The sequence below is a fragment of the Bufo gargarizans genome, chromosome 1 (genome assembly GCF_014858855.1).
Source record: "Bufo gargarizans isolate SCDJY-AF-19 chromosome 1, ASM1485885v1, whole genome shotgun sequence".
NCBI lineage: Eukaryota > Metazoa > Chordata > Amphibia > Anura > Bufonidae > Bufo > Bufo gargarizans.
Window position 1 is genome coordinate 546,807,199 of NC_058080.1, and position 23,096 is coordinate 546,830,294.

At 41.0% G+C, this 23,096-nt stretch overlaps 1 protein-coding gene across 2 annotated transcripts in view; it reads right to left on the minus strand.

Moving 5' to 3' along the window:
• Positions 1–3,909: 3,909 nt before the first annotated feature.
• TXNRD2 (thioredoxin reductase 2) overlaps positions 3,910–23,096 on the minus strand; it is a 137,564-nt gene continuing 118,377 nt past the window's right edge. For both annotated transcript variants that reach the window (XM_044275570.1, XM_044275571.1), the window contains exons 17-18: positions 8,935–9,345; positions 3,910–4,321 (exon numbers count right to left, since the gene is read on the minus strand). In XM_044275570.1, the coding sequence (XP_044131505.1) occupies positions 9,222–9,345 (124 nt within the window). In that variant the 3' untranslated portion in view covers positions 3,910–4,321; positions 8,935–9,221. The remainder of the gene's footprint in view (positions 4,322–8,934; positions 9,346–23,096) is intronic.

Consider the following 23,096-nt stretch of genomic DNA (forward strand, 5'->3'; position numbering starts at 1 on the left):
AATAATTTAAAATCGCCGGAGCCCATACATTTTAATGTTGTACGGGGATGGGTCTAGGTCAGAACCGCTTCTGTCATGAAGCAAGATTAGAATCTCACCTCAGGCCGTGGGCCCATACTGTCTTAGAGGGGTGGCATCAGTGTATCAGTTAAAAAACACTATTTCTACCTCTCTGCCCTCCCTCACAGACCACAGCGCTGACTCGCTCATCCAATGACAGGTTAGCTGCAGTAATAGTTAGTGTTGTGTAGCTGCTGCCATGCTGCGTGTCTTCTCACTGTGTGCTGCCAGAGTGCTGCCTCCTCCTCTGTAATCTGAACTGGACCGATCTCTATACGGATGGCATGCATTGCTCAGGCTAAATGCCACCTCCTTGTATGCTAGCTGCTGCTCTCTCCATGGGCAGCACACAGAATGGTAGGCAGGCACTAGGGGTTTATGGCAGGATGAGACTGGGGCTTGGGCAAGGCCAAAGGCATAGCTCCTGTGAGGCCTGGAGGACAGGGTAGCATTATATATATATACTGGAACTAACAGGGAGACAGAGGAGCATTACATATACTCGCATTACAGAGGATATGGGGAAGCATTATATATACTACCACTACATTGGGGAGCATTACATATACTGGCACTACAGGGGAGACAGATGAGCATCATGTATTCTGGCACTACACGGGACAAGGGGAGCATTATATATATATATATATATATACACACTGACACCACAGGGGGGAGCACTATATAAAATGGCACTACTAGGGACATTATACAGTACATACTGGCATTACAGGGGGAATTATAATACAGAGGGTACTACAGGAGTGTTATAAATGCAGGGGGGCATTATAAATACTGAAAGCACTAGGGTGGCATTATTACTACTGGGGTACTGTGGGGACATTATTATTGGGCACAATATGAACATTATTAATGAGGGCACTTTGAAAGAGAATTATTGCCATTTGTGGGACTTTGGGGAGGACTATTACTACGTGGGGAACTATCTGTACGGTACTATTTTTGAGGTATAGTTCAGTGGGCACAGTATTGGTGGTAGCAGCAGAATGACAATGTTGGGGCACCAGGAGGAGGATAATTATTGAATAGTGAAGAATCTAATACGTCTCTGTGGCAAACTGCAGAGATGAGATGCAGCTAAAAGAACTCGTCATGGCAGTCTGCTCCCAGTGGAGAAGATGAGAAAAGAGAAAGTCTAAATCACAGGAGACATGACTGGATGTAATCAGTATGTAGTGCTTTGTTCTCGGGTATGTTTGGTAGTAATGTAATGTCAATTGAAATAGGACTTTAGTAGTACAGTTGTGGGGGCGCCATTTCAATTTTTGCCTCAGCCAGCAGAAAACCTAGAATTGGCCCTGGTCCTCTGTACAGCATTAAAAGTACGTTTTGAACGAAATTACTTCAGCTCTATGATCATTTTCCAATGATCCGTCAACTGTGCATGTGTCATCAATGAGAAGAGGAAAATAAGTCACTACCATATACTTTTAACAGCAGCTTCCACAAGAACAAAATATCAAGTGTGTTGAAAATCACCATGCCTGATCCTTCTTCCGCTGACATCTGCAATCAGGAGAGGGATGGGACCCCTGCATAGGAGGGTTTGGTCAGCTTACATCTAATGTGAATGAGCACTTTCAGGAGGAGAATGTCAACATGTAAGCCCTTGTGTATCTTCTCATTGGCCAAGCAGACTAACTGGAAGTTAGTGAAAATAAGTGTTTACTACCTTTATACTCAACAAATAGTTTTAAGGGCATCTAAACAGGTCTTTTGGCTATAGATTTTGCTGAATGGGAACAACATTTAGGCTGCCTTATACACATGGGTGCAGGTAGACTTCCAGGAAATTCCACACAAATATCTGTGTGGATTCCTGTGCGTTTCTGCAACCACCAAATCTGCATAAGAATCTGCATGTGTTACTTCCGGATTTTCTTCTGGATGAAACTGATAAATCTTTGACATCAAAAGTAGGAAGAGGACATAATAATATGACTGGCCTGTGTAGGAGCTCTTCTGCCATCTGCTTTTCCACCTTTTCCACATTATCTAATAACGATGAGAATATGTCATCAGGAACATCCAGCTCCTCCATTCTCTGCATTTTGCTGACTTTTCTAGGACATGGAAACGTTGAAGGATGATTTAGAAGAATAAAGCCAGCAAAAGATGAGGATAGTCCTCATTAAGAGCTGTCCACCCTGAATTACACATACGGCTGAATAAATAAATGTAAGAATACAAAAATAAATAAAACTGACTCAGAAAAAGTCTCCCTGTACTCTCCCTCTCCAATTTTCTTCTATTAATCATTTTTAGCAACACTATCTCTAGCACATGAGTCTTGCCACATCTCTTCCTATGCTCAGCTCAGAGGACAATGGTGAAGGTGTGCAGGATGAGGGTTTCATAGGGCTGTGACAACACAGGGGATGGCTATCTGCGGATTGGCTGGCTGTACGGCATTATGGGTGATCTCACATTCCCAGGCTTCTAACATTGACTTTGTAACAAGTGCGAATCAAAGTTTTCATAAACTTCGGACCGAATACCGCTTGAATGCTTCGCTCAACACTACTAGCAACTAATGATAAGGCGCCCATATCCTATTCAGCTCCTATGTATTTGGACAGTGTTGCCTCATACGGTGAAAACAGCAATACTGGTGATACTTGGAAAATACTGTAGAATGCAGCTGTTGAAAGTTTCTAGCATCCAAAAATAGAGATTGATAAGTAGTAAGGCCAGGCTTTAGGGAATAAAAAGGAAAAAAAAACACACACTGACTCCAAATCTTGTCAAAATGTTTCCTGTTACATGCTTAATAATTGCTACCAGTTATTGCTAAAATAAAGGAACTTGTTCAGTCAGGTCGGAGATAATGAGAACACTGTTTCCACACCTAGGATCTAATTAGGACACTATTCCAGAAACTCTTTAACTTGAACACAACTAGTACATACTGTATACATTGAGAACAAATAGTTTATACAGACATAAAAGGGTTCATTCAAACGTCCACAATTTTGTTCTGCATTTTGCAGAACAGAATTGTGGACCCATTCATTTCTACGGGATCCGAACTTCCGGGTACGCAATTCCATTCCCAAAAAAAATAGAACATGTTCTATTTTTGTCCGTAATTGCAGACAAGAATGGGCATTTTCTATTAAGTGCCACGGATCCACAAAACAAACACGGACGTGTGAATGGACCCTAAATAAGATAAAGTCTTAGGCCTCATGCATACGGCCGTTGTTTGGGTCCACATCCGAGCCGCCGTTTTGGCGGCCCGGATGCGGACCCATTCACTTCAATGGGGCCGCAAAAGATGTGGACAGCACTCTGTGTGCTGTCCGAATCCGTGGCTTCGTTCCGCAGCCCCGTAAAAAAAATATAACAGGTCCTATTCTTGTCCGCGCTTTGCGGACAAGAAAAAGCATTTACATTGCCGGCGCCCGTTCCGTAAATTGCGGAAGGAAACACGGGCGGCTTCCGTTTTTTGCAGACTGCAAAAAACTGAACGGTCGTGTGCATGAGGCCTTACAGTGTCATTGCTCACAGTAGAAATATTCAAAAATGTTGATTTTTTGTTTTTAATTATGTAAATTTGCTTCTGGTGGTCTGAAGATGATCTACTACAAAACACACTTCAAAGACGTTATGTGTAACCAATAAGGCTGTTCATACAAAACCTCATCCAGCCACAACGGATTAGAAGACTAGATGTAAATCAGAATGTGCATACTGGACTGGATGCACCTCTATACACTGGAAAAGTTTGAAAATCTGCAGTGCAGGCCCAGTGTTTGAGGAAGATTTAATGCCACCTTGAGAGTCATCAGCCAGCTTTAACAAGGCTTGGTAAATTAATTCACTTAATACTGGGACAATAGCATATATTTTTTATTAATCATTAAACAGATAAAACAAAGAAACCAGCAGATCCTCAGGCCAGTGCATCTCAGCGAGTGAGTTTATACACAAACCGTCATTCTCTAGTATCATAATCTGTTTCTGTTTGAGAAGATTTGATAATTTGACCATCTCTGAAAGAAGACATCACAGCATTGCCTGCATAGAGCAGAATCACATCAGCATGCACAGCATCATTATTTACCCATAAATATACAGATATAGATATTTAAGTGTGCACTTCGAATTCTTTGGTATTGTAAGAACGTCCATGTCTAATGCCACAGTTGTTGCACAGCATTCTTCGGAACTGTTCAGTCACAAAAAAATATTTCTACTTTAAATATCTTCATTGTGTATGTGCAGCTACATGATGTCACTAAAAAGGAAAAGAAATAATGTCAGTGAAACCAAGACCTTCGTTCTCACACCATAAGATTTCCTGATGTTACTGCACAAAACTATTGTTTATAGTGGGTCACAATTGAGTCCCACATTGTAAAGACACACACTATGACACGATGCTGTGCGACATAAGGTCACAGTACAGCACTACAGAAAGAGCCAGCTGGATGGACCGCACCGTTCGGAGCAAGAGAGATAAGTTATGGGTTCTGATCTGAAGTCTTATGAAGACTGGGGATCTGATCTGAGGTCTGATGAAGATTGGAAGTCTAATATGAAGTCTAATTAAAATTTGGGATCTGATCTGAGGTCTGATGAAGATTTGGGGTCTGATTTGCAGGTTTGATGAAGACTGGGGGTCTGATTAGATGTCTGATGGAAAATATAATTTTTTTATTTTTCTCCTCTAAAACCTACAGTAGGTGTGTCTTATGGTCCAGTGCATCTTGTGGTGTGGGAAATAAGGTACTACTAATCTCATCCAAGATTTACAATTTATCTTCCCATTTTTCCATTGTGAAGAAACATTTCTTTTAGGTTGCTTTCACATATAGTTTTTTAGTAGCCTTTCTTGCACCATTGCCATTCTGTGGTGTGTTTTTTTTGGCAAGCAGTGTGTTTGACAACTAGCGATTTTTTAATAGCATTTTTCCCCTAGAGTAGTTGTCAAAATGCCTAGAAAAACACCAAGAACTGCATGCTGCAACAAAAAACACCACCTTATTAGCAAAAATGGCAGCAGCAAAAAAGAAAAGACAAAAACAAAAAACACGTGTGTGGCCTTGGTTTCATTTCATGTTTTGCATAGACTGCCAACTAACATCTGCAGCTGGTGTTTTCACTGCAAAAAAAACACGAAAAATCTCAGGTGCAAAAACCCCCCCACAAAAAATGCAGAAGTACAGAAAAACACTAGCGAAAACCTGTGTGCACCCACCCAAAAAAAATAAAAAATAATTAAATCCTTCTTGTCTGCAATAATATGTCACGCCATGTGAGAACTGTACGAGCAGGAGCCGGCTGTAAGCAACAGCTATCACCCCACTGCAATAACCATAATTGCAGGTTTTTTCCCTTATGCGGCCAATTAAAGGGGTTGTCCGCTTTACCTGTTCACTTCAGGAATTGCAGTGGTGAGCAGGTGAAATTACAAGTGTGGCGTCCCCATTTACTTCTATGGGGCGGCTCTGTAGTTATTCACTTGATCAGGCAAAGCCATCCCATAGAAGTGAATGGGGACACCATTCTTTCAATTACACCTGCTCACCACTGCAATTCCTGCAGCAAGCAGGTAAACAGAGCAGATTGGCAGGGATGTCAGAATCCCGCCAATCTGATATTGATGACCTAACCTGAGGATAGGTCATCAATAGGAAAAAGTGGACAACCCCTTAGCTGCCATGGTCAATAGCACCAGCTCCAACTAAAGGTGGACAAAATAAAAATAAAAAAAGATTTACAAAATATAGAAGAATAAAAACATCAAATAAAACATTTAAAATTACATATTTAGTATGATGTTGCAAGCTGAATGGATGGAAGCAATGTCAGATCTGCTCTTTTTTGTATCCCCGTAAAAATAAATAAAAAATAATGAAGGAAAAAAAAAATGTTGCACCTCAACATGATGTTATGGATTATTTGCAACAAACCTTTTTACCTTTTAACTTTTGAAAAGCATTTCAACCCCAGACAAGAGGGTTAGGGGTGCGAATTGTTTTGTCGAAGCAGAAAAAAGGATTGGAAATAAAAATGTGTTGGGAGCTACTTGATAAAACCTATATACTTAGCACACCAGCAGTAACACTATTCGTTTTGCTAATTTTTATAGTATATTCTGGTGTGAAGTGCTATTTTTCCAGTCAAGAACAATGAAATCCATGATGGTGGACCCTAATGGGGCCTTCACCACTGATCTGAACAGGGCAACATTTAGTGCATCTTATTTAAAATAAATCAGTCTGCATTGCAACAGTTCTCACTATGTCATGAATACATTTATGAAATTGTATAACCTACATCCGATATACTGTATAGTCTAAATAAATTATCAGTGGAGAAAATAGTTTCTTATATTGTAGGGAAATGATGTGCAAGCAAATAAACTAAATACCCGTCTAAAAAAAAAAAATCTGTCTGTAAAACTGTTATGTGCGCCGCTGGACAATCAGCAGCAAGCAGCTCACTTTAAATAGCTCCTGGCGTGAGTGAAAAGTACGGGCTTTTGTTTTCATTACAGTAAGACCAGGGACTCCCAAATCCCACCTGGAAATCACGCACACAGATCATCAGCTCAGATATCCAGAGCCTTGAGAAATCCCTATACATGCTCCTTGGCTAATGGCACATTCAATGTCAGACGTAATTTTTCAGATCTCCTTGTGGGGAAGACATGCCAGGCTAGTGATATTAGGACACGGTTTCCTCAGGATGTCCTCTGTTATTTTTTATTGTACTCAAGCAGACCCTAAGCCTTTGATGGTGGCTAGGAGCGTGATGTGGCTTTCAAGAATATTTGGGAGCATAGCCGCAAATTACAGGCAGAAGTCCAAAAGTATTTTTGTTCTCAATCTGTTTCCTCCTGTACAGTATTTGAAATGATGCAGACTTCTGAGCGAGCTGCAAAATGTGACATTAATCTATAGAAAGGCAGAATTTAATATGGCTAGTAACATGTACTATGTCCAACACACAGGTAAACCAACACCGGATTGGTGGAGAACATTGTGCTGCCTCCCACTTGGATGCCAAAAGATCATGGAAAGTTAATGTGCTTGTTCCTTGTAAATGAATTATTAAGTATTAAATCAGAATTACATCATTCCACTCTTTAAATCCACCTATGATGCCAAGCTGTATGCATGGGTGTTGATACCAATGTGATATAAGCAAATCAGTTGAGCCAGAAATGACCTAATATGTACGGAAAAAAATAGTCTCAAATTAAAAAATAAATCATGATACAGGTACTGTGCACATTCGTTGCAGCTCCCTAAAGAGGGGAAGTGCCGCCCAAATGACAATGACAGGGATTCAGCAAAATCACATTGCTTCTTTTATTTTCAAAATGTCTTATGGAAAAACAGCTGTGACCTTATAGTCTGACATGGGTAAATTACTCCACATTTCCTTTGGTTTTGATAAATCTTTCCCATTATATTAGAAATCATCAATACACTGCTATAATGAAGGGATTTCTAAGTTCCTTGTGGCTGCCATGAAGCTGCTGTCAGTGGGATACTGGCACCATTTATTGCAGCCTGTATTCTGTTAGTGGATTTAGCCAGGATATTGCAAGGTCATGCCATTCACTGAATTCTGGTACCTATTAGGTGAACGCACGCTGACAGTTCAGGATAACGTGAAGTAGATTTCCAAGTTGAAATTTTCAAAAACAAAAAAGCTTAAATGAGTGTCAATAAAGGCTATGTACACATTTGGGGGCAAATTTTTTATCACTATTATTGCATAGTTCTTATTTTGCGCTAAAAAATCAAATCATCTTTTAAATTGGTCTTTATTAAAAATATCAAATCCTATTTTCTGTACAGAGCTGAGATGCTCTAATATCAGCCTCTGGATTTTCTGTCTTTTCCGTCATTTGGGGAGCTGATGGACTTCTTATAGCTGATGTATGGCATTATAAAAACTCATTATAGATCAGTTCTTATCTTACTAATAAGAATGTGGCTTAAAGGGGTTGTCTGGGTTCATAGCTGAACCCGGACATACCCTTATTTTCACCCAGACAGCCCCCCTGAGGCTAGCATCGGAGCATCTGCTGCTCCGATGAGCTCCCTTGCCCTGCGCTAAATCGCGCAGGGCACGGGCTCTTTTGTTTTCAATAACACGCTTCCGGGCAGAAACTTCCGCCCGGCAGTGTGTTTGGTGGCGTCACCGGCTCTGAGGGGCGGGCTTCAGCTCTGCCCTAGCCGTTTTACTGGCTAGGGCAGACCTAAATCCTGCCCATCAGTGCCGGTGACATCAGCGAGGTTCCTGGCAGCCCCATGGAGAGACCCGATACGTCACCGGATCTCCCAAAAATGCCTTTGTCCTGCGCAATTTAGCGCAGGGCAAAGGAAAGCATCGGAGCATGAACTGCTCCGATGCTCATGTCAGGGGGGCTGCCGGGGTGAAAATGGAGGGATGTTCGGGTTCAGCTCTGAACCCGGACAACCCCTTTAAATAAATGTTTATGACCTCTTAGCAGTTTAGATGACCGTCACAAAGTGAAAGTGAAAGTACCAATCACACAGTTAGAAAAACTGTTAACCCTTTGTGACAGAACGGCTCAATATTTATAATAAAGGCCAATTGAAAATATGATTTTTAGCCAAAAATGAGTAAAATGCAAGCATAAACAAAAATTGCCTCCAAGGGTGTGCATAGCCTTTAAATAAGATAAACGAATGCAATCGGGCGGATGACCGGCATTAACAAAGTGGTGCTAGATGATTTATGTTGTATGTGAGAAAATGTAAAGAGGATATTTATTCTCACTCATACTTGCCCTTTTATAATGAATGAACTCTAAATATAGAAGAAGTCATGTCCTGTTCTGCAGCAGGCAGCAATTACACTACGTACCTGTGACTCCAGCATCTTCTGGTCTGCAGTTCCACCTCCTGGATGTTAGGAGTATTCGACTATATCACAGAAGATTTCGGTCTTATTAACTCCTTGGCACCTGATACAGTATCTGACATCAGGAATGTTTTCTGTGGTGAATATAATACATATAAATTACTGCTGGCAGAGGCTTCTTACAATGTATCTATCCCAGGGAAATGTAACATGTATATGCAAGAAACATGCTGATAGTTCTCCAGCTTCCATGCAGACAGATGGTTCCTTTCCAGAGATGGTAATTAACCTCAGCAACCAGTGACTGTGGGGTCCAGTCCTGAACGTTTTGTAATGTGCAGTTTGGTCACTTCCTCAGCACATGTAGGATGTATGCCCACTGTACTCATCAGCTGAGGATAGGTGGCTCCACACCTGCAGACAAAAGAAATTACTCAATAATTGTGTATTATCACTGCAAGAAGAATACATTAATAGAAATGAACTTTCACAAAGTAGGACGGCGTGGATAGAGGACTATAAGTGGCTATGTAAACCAGCTAAGATATCTTGCCAGATTTGTAATAATGCATATCACCTTGTAAGAACACGTTCCAGTCTTGATGTGAAATCCATTCAACTTTGGGAGGTTGTTCAGCTTACAAAACTCTTCTACATGTACCCTAATGGGGGATTCTGAGGTAATAGAGGGGAAGCTAAATTTTCTGTTCAAGATCCTCATCTCTTGGTCAAAGTGGTTACAAAGGATGTCTCTTGCCCTGGAGGACCTGTCCTCTCCTCTATAACACAGACAGCACATTGAGATGAATGGCTACCATGTTATGCCTCATTTCACCTGTGGTGGCACTGCAGTTAAATTTAATCCCTTCCTGAAATTTAATGTACATGATAATGGCAGGCAGGGAGTATGGACCAGGCTCAGCAAATGAACGTGCTCCATACGCAGTGGGTGCCTGCTGTGTTATACAGCTGACACTTGCCTGCCTTGACAGGGATCAGATACCAGTCACTGCACCCCTTTGATGCTGTGGTCCATCGCTAATGCTGCCCCCCTCCCAGCAGTGAAATCACGGGGTGCTAACTGGTTGTCATGGCAGCCTGGGGTCTTGTAAAGGCTCCAAGCCTGCAACTGTGATCTTATCAAGTAAGGGTACTTTCACACTTGCGTTGTTTGATTCCGGCAGGCAGTTCCGTTGCCTAAACTGCCTGCCTGATCAGGCAAACTGTATGCAAACACATGTCATTTTCTCTGACTGATCAGGCCTTTTTCAGACTGATCAGGATCCTGATCAGGCAGAAAAATGCATTGCAATACCGGATCCGTTTTTCCGGTGTCATCAGGCAAAACGGATCCGGTATTAATTTGTTTCTCATTTTTAAAGGTCTGCGCATGCCGGATCCAGCACGAATACATTCCTATGGAAAAAAATGCCGGATCCGGCATTCAGGCAAGTCTTCAGTTTTTTCCGCTACGGTTTTCTCTTTTGCCTGATCAGTCAAAATGACTGAACTGAAGACATCCTGATGCAGCCTGAACAGATTACTCTCCATTCAGAATGCATGGGGATATGCCTGATCAGTTCTTTTCCGGTATAGAGCCCCTGTGATGGAACTCTATGCCGGAAAAGAAAAACGCTAGTGTGAAAGTAGCCTAAGATGTCACAAGCACCATACAGTGCAACAGTATTGCATTCTGTGGTATAAGCAATTGAACAATTGCATCTTCAAGTCTCCTAGGAACTAAACAAAAGGAAGACAAAAAAAATCACCCCCTTTCCCAATTTTACATCTATATATATAAAGGACGTATATGTGTGTGTGTGTGTGTGTGTGTGTGTATGTTCCGCGATCACTCAGCAACCATCGATTTCAACGAAACTTGGTATACACATTGCTTGCCACCTGGAAAGAAATCTTGTAGGGGTCAAAGCTCTCTAGGACGTACCGTTCCTGAGATATTCCCCCAAAATAACCTGCATTAGCCAATACAAGCCTGCAAGTCGTTCTCTTCATATCCCAACTGCCATACACATGGTAAAATGTCCCTAATCAGCCAATAGAAGCTCACAGGCCCTTAGTCTCCATATACACACAGTTTTACTCCAGGTTTCTATACCAACCCAGCCATCTTTTCTTCACTGCTGTAGGTCAGCTTTAGGCTAGGGCTACATGACAACAATAAGTCGCAAGGACACATAGGACTCAACTACACTGCTACATGTGCCGTGTGACAATTTTTATAATGATAGTCTATGGTGTTGCACTGCGACATGTGACATGCTGCAACTGTGACGCGACAGTCGCAGAAAAATCCATCTTGGATGGATTTTTTGCAAATGTCGTGTCGCAGTATGTCACATGTAGCAATGCGACACCATAGACTATCATTATAAAAATTGTTGAGACAAAATGTCACGCAACATATGTCGTCATGTAACCCTAGCATTAAAGGGGCAGGGCGCTGTGGACTGGGAGGTCACTGTTAAAGGGGCAGACAGTGTGGAGGTCACTGTTAAGGGGGCAGGGGCCCACTATTAAAGGGGCAACTGCTGTGGAGGTCACTGTTAAGGCAGCAGGGTACTGTGGAGGTCACTGTTAAGGGGGCGGACCCCTGAGGAGGTTATTGTCAAGCGAGTGGGGTGCTGTGAAACTCACTGTTAAAGGGGCGGGCTACTGTGAAGGTCAAAGTTAAGGGGATGGGCTGCTGTGGAGGTCCCATTTTAAAGTGGCGGGGCACTGTGGGGGGTGGGAGGGTCAGTGTTAAGGGGTGGGGACTGTGGAGTTCACTGTTAAAGTGTTAAAGGGGCGGGTGCTGTAGAGGTCACCGTTATGGGGGATATTGTTGATATCTTAACGACACCCACAAACATTAAATGAAATAGATTAAATATACCCGTGCAAGCCAGGCCCTTCTGCTAGTATAGAACTAAATAAAAAAAATAACAACTGGTATCACTGTGTACGATTTACTAAAATATACTAAGGGGGTCATTTATTAAGACTGACGATTTAGGCGCTGGTCTCAATAGCCCCTATATCCGGCGGTGGTTCTGCTAAAGTTATCAAGATGCACATATAAGTTAGGCACATTCAGCGCAAGACTAAATGTAAGCCAACGTCATTGCTGACTTACATTTAGACCATTTTCTAATCTACGCCTAAAACAGGCGTAAAAAACTATGAATGAGACGGGTCTAACGGCCTGTCCCCTTCTCCGTCCATTTTCTTAGACCTGGCGTGAGAGGGGGAAAGTTGCAGATTGCGGTGCAAATAACCTTTGTGCCCCAATCTGTGCCAGAAAATAATAATATAGGGGAGTATTTCTGGATAATAAATGACCCCATAAGAATTTATCACGCAGTGAACTTTCAAAAAAAAAAAAAAAAAAAAAAAAAAAAGTCATTCCAAAATGTAATACAGCATAAAGAAAAACTATACAAATTTGGTGTCACTGTAAATGTACTAACCTGTACAATAAAGGCAGTATGTAATTTTTATGAATGCCATGAAAAAGTTTTAGTTTTCATTGTTTTTAATAAATGATATGATGAATTAAATAGCACCATTTAAAATAAAATACAACTTGTCCTTGCAAAAAATCTGATGTAGCATGTGAATGTTACCTTTCTTCACACTATTAATGACATGTAACTTATTATTTTTATGTAAAATGAAGTTTAACCCTTATGCAGTCAGAAGCTGTTTTAAAATTATTCTTACTTATTAATTAGGAATTAATTTAGCAATGTGTCTTCTATTTGTAAAAAGCAAAGGCGCTTATTTGCTTTTATTTTGCTTTACTGATTCATTTGTACTGTCCCCAGATAGAGGGCTGAAAGCAAAGTGTGTAGGGTGTGCATAGGAGAGTGATATTCCTATTAATAGCTTGATACTTCTGTTTTTCTCTTTTCCACTGCTGGTCAAAAGCAGTCATTCAATATCATTAATGTAACCATTTGAATTCCTATTTTGTACCTTATTTATATTGTTGTTCAGCAGCAGACGTCCATGACCATTAAAGGCTATGTACACCTTTGTAGGCTATTTTTATTTATGATTGTATTTTACTCCTTTTTGGCTACATATGATATTTTTCAATTGACCTTTATTAAAAATACAGCCGATCTGTCACAAAGGGTTAACTGTTTTTCTAACTGTGTGACTGGTACTTTCACTTAGTGCCAGTCATCTAATAAACCTTACCTCTAAACTACTAAGAGATCATAAACACTTATTTAAACCACATTCTTATCAGTTAGATAAGAACTGAGCTATAACAAATGTTTATAATGTCAGAGAGCAGAAATTAGCCAATCAGATTAGCTGGCTGACGGAGCAGAGAGAAAATTCAGATTCCTCTATTAGAGCATCTCAGCTCTGTACAGAGAAGGGGTTCCATATATTTTAAAAAAGAACAATTGGAAAATGCCCCCAAAGGTGTACATTACCTTTAAAGTAACCTTTTCCACTGCTATAATCATGTATCGAGACTAGCACTCTCTTAGTTTAAAGTGGACAATAGCGAGCATGCACTACTCTTGACAAACATGTCAGGGGGTCTTAAATACTGACTGTTTTAAGAGCTGACAATCGGAATGAAGGAACAGTTAGACACGTGGCTTGCTGTCACGCTATAACTGTAAGCTATTATCAACTAGGGATAGAAATTAAAGCAATATGTTTAGCTATGTGAGAATGGGTGAGACTATAATAACCAATGAATAAATGAAGGATAAAGTAGGAGAGTAGGGAGAACGTAGTATTACATGAGGGCGGCTGCTCTCGCTATCATCCTCTAAACTAAGGGAGTGCTAGCTTAGATAATAGCCTTGATACAGGATACAAAATAGCAGTGGAAAAGGTTACAATACAAATAAGGTAAAAAATAGCAATTTAAATGGTTACATTAATGATGCTGAATGACTGCTATTGACCAGTAGTGGAAAAGAGAAAAACAGAAGTATCAAGCATATAACAAGGCTACTAATAAGAATATCACTCTCCTCCTATGCACACCCTACACACTTTGCTTTCAGCCCTATATCTGGAGACATTACAAATAAATAAATAAATATATATAAAAATAAACAAACGCCTTTGCTTTTTACAAATACATAGAGGACACATTGCTCAATAATAAGTAAGGTAAGAATCATTTGAAAACAGCTCTTGACTACCAGCAGTTTTAATCATTGGGAAAAACATAAGGGTTATAGTGTAACTGTTAGACTTTTTTTTATTTGCTAGTTTATTAGAGCTAGGTATGTATACCTGAGTTAGTCTGTCAATGATTGTCAAAAGATCTGTAATTGCCTTATAATAACAGTTTTCATTAATGTCCTCTGTCCCTTTCCACTGCTCCCTTAAAAGACCTTTACTATCGCTTGTCTGTCTCCCAACTTAATGTAAACAGAAGACAGGGGGGCGGTCCTTCACACTACATGCCTGCATTAGGCTTCAGAGTGAGGAGGCGTGTCTCTCTGTAATCCAATCTGATTGGCTGGCAGGGAGCTGCTAGCTACAGCAAGTGTGTATGGGAAGTGAGGGAAAGCAGTTTTAGCCTCAGAACTGGCAGAGGAGCCATCCTGAGAAGGTCCCTTATATTGTAAATGTTTAAAAAGCCATAACTAAGGGAAAAACTCAAGGAAAACAGTGGTATGTGAAGAAACTAAAGATTGCTTTATGCATAATGCTGCAGTAATATAGGCTAAAATTGATTTTGTTGATGAAAACATGATAGTTACCCTCTGAAGTTCATTTTAGATAAAAATTATAAAAGTTACATTTTATTAATAGTGGAATAAAGGGGATTTTTTTGACTTATTAGCCTATTGATGTGAGTAGTCTTGTACATCCCCAATACACTACTGGATCTTTTTTCTGTATTAGAAAGATAGGAAATGTTCTATCTTTTGTGGCGGGGATGCACAGACCTTATGTTTCTGCAACACGGGTACGACTGTCGCACGCTGTGTGAATGGGGCCTTAGATGCTGTTGTGAAGTGATAGACATAACAGACTAGTGGAAGTGTGTGTTGTAATAATGAATCCTGGCTAGAAAGAAGTAGAGACACAGAGTACATATGTGCTGATGAGTGCACGCTATTACATTTAAAGGGGTTGTCCAATTGAGAATATGACCGTGCAGCTCTAATTAAGCTAATGAAGACCACACTGTTTAGTCGGTCTGTATTGTTAATGGCAGTGAGGTACTTAAGGTGCCACGCTGCCATTAACAATTCAGACTAAACAGTGCGGCCTTCATTACATTAGAGCCCTCAGCAGCATGAACGGCTGCTTGGTGCTTTGAAAGCAGCACTGCCACATCACAAGCCCCAAGTTACCACGCCATGTGGTCCTACCCTGAGACAACTTATTTCCTATCCACAGGATAGGGATAAAGTATCTGATCGGCAGGGGTCTGACTGCCAGACCGCTTCCGATCATGAGCATGGGGCTGCTGTCGATAACAGAGTGCTTGTACTCGGCTATCTCCAGCAGTCCCATAGCGTTAAATAGAGCGGTGGTAATGCATGAGTGTCTGCTGCCCCTTTCAAAAGGGGAGCCTGGACCCCCGTTCTCATGATTGGAGGGGCCCTAGTGGTCATAGGATAAGTAGTCTTAATGGGGTCAACCTCTTTAATGTACGTATTACAAAAAAGCATTTAGTTAATTTTTAAATCCTTCAGGATTGTCAGTTTTATCTATTCAAGGTTTCTAAGAGGAATTCCAAAGCTCTTTGCAGATGGTGAAGACCTAGACATAGCTGGGGGTCTCATGATTTACGTGCCCTGGGTGCCTTGGGGCAAGCCATTCTGTCTTGGCCTGAATATTTATATTCAAGACTAGGGCAGAAAACAGAATTTTTGAGTAACGCCATGTCTTCTACAGATAATGGGGAGCGAGGCGATTGGTTCGTTAACCAATACAGAGCCTAGGTTAGTCAATATCTGTACATTTCTTAAACATAAAATTGTCACTTAACATACTGAAGTTTCATCTCCATTGCTTCCCCTCAATAAGAGCACCATATTGATATTTGATCTGCATATGCAATTAGTGGTAGAACAGCAACAGAATGTACGTAGGGGAAGCAATGAGGATTGTGTCAGCCTGTCTGGCCTTGAAGTTTTCAAAGGCCTGTCTTTGATCAGATGCTCCAAACACTGTGTCAAACTGCTTCTCTCCTGCCAGCCTCCAGCTATAGACTGACACAAACTGAGCAATCGATCAGGAGCTGCAGCTAAAACAGCAGTAATCTAATTTCCAGGCTGTCTAAAAAAATGAAGTGTTATGTGTGTGTGAAAACAAATGACAAGTTACAGCAAGATGTGTAAAAAAGTAAAGGAAGACATAATTTACCTAGATGAATGCTAGATTTACCTGTAATTTCTCTTTTGAGAATTGAAAGGATGAGAAGCTTAGCTGTGTGCATTTTCTCTTTCTAACCAATGTGAAAAGCAAAGTTTTTCTTCTAATGTACGATTCCACTATAAAATATATACAAAAGAGCCTGCACACAATAGAGTAAAAAACTATGGCAATAGGACTTTGTACCAACTTCTGCTACATTGTTTAATCAGGACTTATGACCTCTCCGCATATGTCTGTTTAGTAAATACTTTCCTTAGAACCCGTCTAATTCCTCTGTTATTAATCTTAGAAATGTTTCAATAGATTGAAAACTGTGTGTAAGGATTACCCTTATCAAAGGGGTGTCAATGTTGATAGGAAAGTATAAATGTCGGATGCTACAGCTTGGATGTGGCTGCATGAACTGAACAGTTTATTCAGTGTTCATATTGTTAATGGCTGGGTGGTTCTGTGGGTTATCCTGTAGCCATTACTAATGAACACTGAATAAACAATTAGTTAATTGGATCCTGTGCGGCTTGTATGGCCGTGCAGTATTTGGCCATGTCCCAACTACAGCATGGCCGCACCGTGCAGCTGTATGCCGCTTGCACACGACTGTATGCCCTCCGAGATATGGCCCGCTCACGGACCGTATATGTTCCGGATCGGCATTGTTTGTGCGCACGGGAGCACACAGGATCATAGATTACAATGATGCTGTGGACTTCGGGCCAACTGCAGGGCTATTGTCCCGCACTCATAAGATCATATCGGTGCGGGACAATAGCACCGCGGACAGCCTAACGTGCACATCATCATTGTAATATATGATGCTGTGCGCTCCCGTGCGCACGATCAATGCCGCTCAGGGACATATGGCCCGCTCACGGACCGTATATCTCGGAGAGCATTCAGTCGTGTGCAAGAGGCCTAAGAGTGCACTGACATACCCTTCCTCAACTTGTAATACCAAGTTGTCAATTTATTCATACATTTCAAGGAGGAATAACAGGGAACAGCAGAGCACATACTTCTATAAAAAAAAAAAAACAACAAAAAACAGGCTCCTTACTCCTGCAGCTGTAGTATCTTTGCGCAGCTTCTAACTGCAACAACGTTTAGGAATGTCAAAATGTCAAAAGCTCAGGCCTATATAGTCTATGGGATGTCCGCAAGTGGTTAAATGCATATGCAGTATAGATAATACACTATATGGACAAAAGCTTTTGTGACATCCCATTCCAAATCCATAGGCATTAACATGGAGTTGTTCCTTCATTTGCAACTGAAATAGCTACCACTCGTTCTGGAAGGCTTTCTACTAGATTGTGGAGTATGTCTGTGGGAACTTTTGGCCATTCGTCCAGTAGATTATTTTTTAGGTCAGACACTGATGTTCGACTAGAAGGTCTTGCTCTCAATCTCTGTTCTACTTCAACCCAAAGGTGTTTGATGGGGTTGTGGTCAGGGCTCTGTGTGTGCCAATCAAATTCTTTCACACAAAACTCACCTAACATGATTATGGACATTGCTTTGTGCACTGGGGCACAATCATGATGGAACAGAAAAGGGTTTTCCCCAAACTGTTCCCACAAAGTTGGAAGCAACTGTCCAAAAAGTATTTTTATGCTGAAGCATGAAGATTTCCTTTCACTGGAACTAAAGGGCCTAGGCCAGTGATGGCTAACCTCCGGCACTCCAGCTGTGGTAAAAGTACAACTCCCAAGATGCATACTTGCTTGGCTGTTCTCAGAGCTCTATAGAATTGAATGGAGCATGCTGGGAGTTGTAGTTTCACCACAGCTGGAGTGCCGAAGGTTAGTCATTACTGGCCTAGGCCAACTCCCGAAAAACAACCTCATAGCGTTATCCCTACTCTACAGTTGGCATAATGCAGTCGGCAGGTAACATTTTCCTGGCCTTCTACAAACCCAGACTCGGCCATCAGACTGCCAGATACAGAAATGTGATTCATCACCCCACAGAACATATTTCTACTGCTCCAGAATCCAGTGGCAATGTGTTTTACACCACTCCATCTGACACATGGCATTCTGCTTGGTGATGTAAGGCTTGCCTACAGCTGCTCAGCCATGGAAACTCATGTCATAAAGCTCCTGGCACACAGGTTTTGGGCTGATGTTAATACTAGAGGAGGTTTGGAGTTCTTCAGAGTATTGGTGATTATGCACTATGTGCCTCAGCACTCAGTGACTCTGTAACTTTATTTGGTCTGCCACTTCAAGGATGAGTTTCTGTGGTTCCTAAACACTTCCACTTTCCAATAATACCACTCACAGTTGATGGTGGTAAATCTAGTAGAGAAGAAATTTTGCATACTGACTTGCTACAGGTGAGCTTTTTAGAATGACCCATTCTTTCACAAATGTCCATATAGGCAGACTGCATGGCTAGGTGTTGGATTTTATACACCTGTGGCAATGGAAGTGAATATACCCCTGAAATCAGCGATTAAGAGGTGTGTCCCAATACTTGTGTCCATATTGTGGTGTATGTACACCCCTTGTAACATATACAAATAAGGAACGTTATCCTCCTACAAAAATATTTTACTTTTTTGTTTTAAATCACCCTGAGATTATAAATACCAAATTAAATAGCCAATTGTATGGCATAACTATTTGGCCCAGAGAACATGGCCGCGTTTCTCGATCGTTTTGACAGACAATGACTTCTGGAAATGTTCCTCAGCCCATGCTGTGATTTCCACTAGAGAATCATGGCTGTTTTTAATGCAATGCTGCCATAGATCACAAGCTTTCAATATTGCAAGTTAGCCTTGTCCCTTGTGCACATGGAGTTCTCCAGATTCTCTGGATCTTTTGATGATAATATGTACTACAGAGGATGGGCTAATCAAAACCCTTGTTATTTTACACTGAGGAATATTTTTTTTAATCTACCTTTGCCTATTTTTGGTTCTAAGACACCGCCTGTCTAACATGCTCTTTTTATGCCCAGTTAGGTCACTCAGTTGCAAATTGCTCCTCCAGCAGTTTTTTTATTAGTATCACTTATTTTCCAGCCTTTTGTTGCCTCTGTCCCAACTTTGAGATGTATTGCTAAAGTTTTAAATGAGTTATTTCTTTTCATGAAAAAATGTCATCAAAATGTCTCACTTGTCTTTGCAAATTATTGCATTCTGATTTTACTTACATTTTGCACAGCGTCCTGACTTTTTTGGAATTGGTGTTGTATTTGGAGAGAGTATAAGTATAAAAAAAAACACTGTCTTATACCTAATCTTTTCTTCTTCGGTTTGGCTCTCGAGAAGCCAGATTTCTCAAACCTATGGCTCTCTGGCTGTTGCCAAACTGCAACTTCCAGCATTCCGTGGCAGCTGCAGATTATCAGAGCATGTTGGGAATTGAAGTGTTGTAAGAGCTAGGGAACTACAGGTTGGGGACCACTGGTAAGGATGATCCTTTACAGAACATCCTATAATTTACTTCTTTTTAATCCAGAGGAGCTTTGTGGGTAATTTTATTAGTATCATAACTTTGCAGTTCGCAGTATATGCTGGCTATATACGTAGATGGCTCCATGTGTAAAAGACAACGTTCGTAGGGCACTCACCTGAGAGTTAAAATCTTTCTGTTATTTCATAAAGCAGGTACAGAGAGACGTGGACAGTAGGTGACGGCCGTTTTGTACTGGTATGTACTTTGTCTTTTACACATGGAATTATGTATCTATTATTTATTTATATAATGATATATCTATACTGCATAGAGCACCACTGAGGAGAGTTCCCTTTGATAAAATCCAGCACAAGATCAAATATACACATCGGGAAGGGATTAGCCACAGGAGTGCCAGTCACTTACTGGAATAATATACGTAGATATATGTATAAGGACATTTATGATTTTTGATCTTAAATCATTCAATTTTGGTTTTCAAATATCCTAATATTCCATAAACCACTATGCTTTGTTCACATAAAAGTTTGCTTATCCCCTACCTCAGCTATTCACGTAAAGGTCCTCTGCTCCCCATGGAAGGGACATATAAACAATGGACAGCAGTGATCTCTGGCTCCACAGGAGGCTGGATGAGGGGTGGTCACTTGACCACTTCTCAATGTTGCATGGGCTTCTGAGCAGGGGCTGAACAGTAGCTAAACATGTCAAAAACATGAGCAGATATAGGGCTGCATGATTAATCAACTTAATTTGATTACATCATCTTTGAGGCCTCTGACTATTTTAGTGTTTTTTTTTTACTGAAAAATCGATTTTAAGAATGGCACTGTCGCACTGCCTCCTGGCCCACCCCGCCACGTCACTTGCCTGGCCCACCACACCGTCTTTTGCCTAGATGCCACCTCTCCTGGGGGTGCAGAGTGTGGCTCTGGTACAACCTCATACATTGTTGCTGCAAATTCTGCTGATTTTCTGCGCACAGGTCTGCTGGAGTCAGTCCGCAGCGGCTGGAGTGTTACTCGCCACACTGAGTCCTGCCCCGTGTTATCTGATGACTTCCCCAGGGCAGGCACAGCGCCCTCTAGCATTTGTCACTCTCTGTAGTGCTCCCGCCCCCACCCCCAAGTACATCTAATTTCTGCTGCACAAAGATGTTCTATTCTAGTGACAGCGAACTGAGGATGGCGCTACACGCAGCACTCACCACCGGCTGTGGATTATATCATTATGTATCGGGAGCGGCTAGTATTATCCTCTACATCAGGTGCAGGGTGTAAACTACTGCTGAGGATTGTAGTGTCCATAATGCACTGGTGTGCCCTATACAGAGATCTGCAGAACATCACTCAGTCCTCCCTACCTCCTGACAGATACATAAGGACATATGCTGCAGATTATTACACCACTGATCCCTCAGAACATTGCTCTGCATCTATCTGGAGCACTAACAGCTCTGGAGTATAATACAGGATGTAATTAAATATCAGTACGAGATAAGTGGTGTAATGTATTTACACAGTAACTCCACCAGCAGAATAAAGAGTACAGCTCTGGAGTATAGTACTAGATGTAATTCAGGATCAGTCCAAGTGGCAAACTGTTTATGTCCGTCCGATTCCCGGCATTCTCGGAGAGGGCAGACAGAGATTTAAAACTAACCTTACTCCTGCCATATATGGTATTTTGTGCTACTAGGTAGGTACAATTTCCTATTATTTAATTGACATTGAACATGGTGTTCAATCTACAGGCAGCATGTTAGAGCAGAAGTACATTTGAGAGTAATAATTCTGCATAAGTGCTCGTGTGTGCCCCATACCCGTATTGTGGACCATAAACACACATTGGTCCACAATACATTGGATCCAAGCGAAGGCTTGGATCAGAAGCCCACGGAAAAGCTATGAACATTTCCATGGGATTTATGTCTGTGCCTCCGCACTGCAAAAAAATTAGAACATGTCCTATTTTACTGCAGTGCGAACTGTCTCTTGTGGATTGCGGACCCATTCAAATAAATGCGTCCAGCAAATACCAGTCGGCAGCACAGGCACACAAGCTCGTGTGCATGAGCCCTAACTTGCATTTTATTTAAATCCCTGCACATCCAGAGCTTAGGAGCCCAGAGGGCATTCTTACTCAGTGATTGAAAGTCTCCCCATGAGGGTGCATATAGAGATAGCTGTCAATCATTAAGACTCCTAAGTCCTGGATAAGCAGGAATTGAAATAAAATGCAAGTTATTTAAAATAATCACCCACAAAATTATGCTTCTGCTGCTCTATAACATGCTGCCTGCAGATTGAAAACCATGTTGAATGTGACAGGTTCCCTTATAAGAGACATTGTTTTGTTTGATAGACATTTTTCCAATCGTATTTCTGCTAAAAAAAAATATATTTGCAGAGGTTAAAAGCTGCAAAGTTACATGCAATTACTGAGTAATACGGTATATGTTTAAAAGTTATTTCTATAAAGAAAATAATTTATTATATTTTGTCTTTGTATTTCTTTCAATTTAGTTAACAAAAATAAGAAAATTGAGAATCAAATGGAAAATAGTCAATAGGCTTATTTTTTTGCCAAATTCACTCAACCCTAAGCAGATACAATTTAGCAGAATTTCCTGTATATGCACTGGCCACATTCAGTTACTATGCAGAAGTGAACACAGCAAGAACAAACCAAGGAAAAAAATGGGCAAATCATGTGATAAACTCCATCTTGTATTCTATAGATGATTTTCATATGCTATCCATTGGCAACAAGGTAAACAAGTAAACATCTGTGGGTAAAGGATAATTTAGATTTTACATGTGACCGAACAATGCAGTTCAGGCTAAGTTCATTTCTCTGTTTGGTAAATCTGAATATCGTGCAAAAGTCAATTTATTTCAGTAATGCAAATTAAAAGGAATTGCATTAATGCAGTTTAAAATTAGAATTTTGTGAAAAGGTTCAATATCCTAGGCTTAAAGTCTCACACTCTAGTCAGCTAATTAATCCATATCCCCTAAACAAAGGGTACCTCAAAATTGTGACTTTGGGGTGTGCATGTAATGAGTCTATCTCATATATTAGTTTCACATTTAAAGGGTCCATTCACACGTCCGTGGTGTGTTGCGGACCCACATATTGCGGATCCGCAACACACCTGGCTGGCACCCGCTATAGAAATGCCTATTCTTGTCCGCAGCTGCGGACAAGAATAGGACATGTTCTATTTTTTGCGGAGCTGCGGACCAGAAATTCGGGGCAGTGTAACGGGTGCGGACCCTTTTGCGGATGTGTGAATGGACCCTAAGTCGCATTTCTGAAATAAGTGAACTTTGCACTATATTCTAATTTTTCGAGTTTCACCTG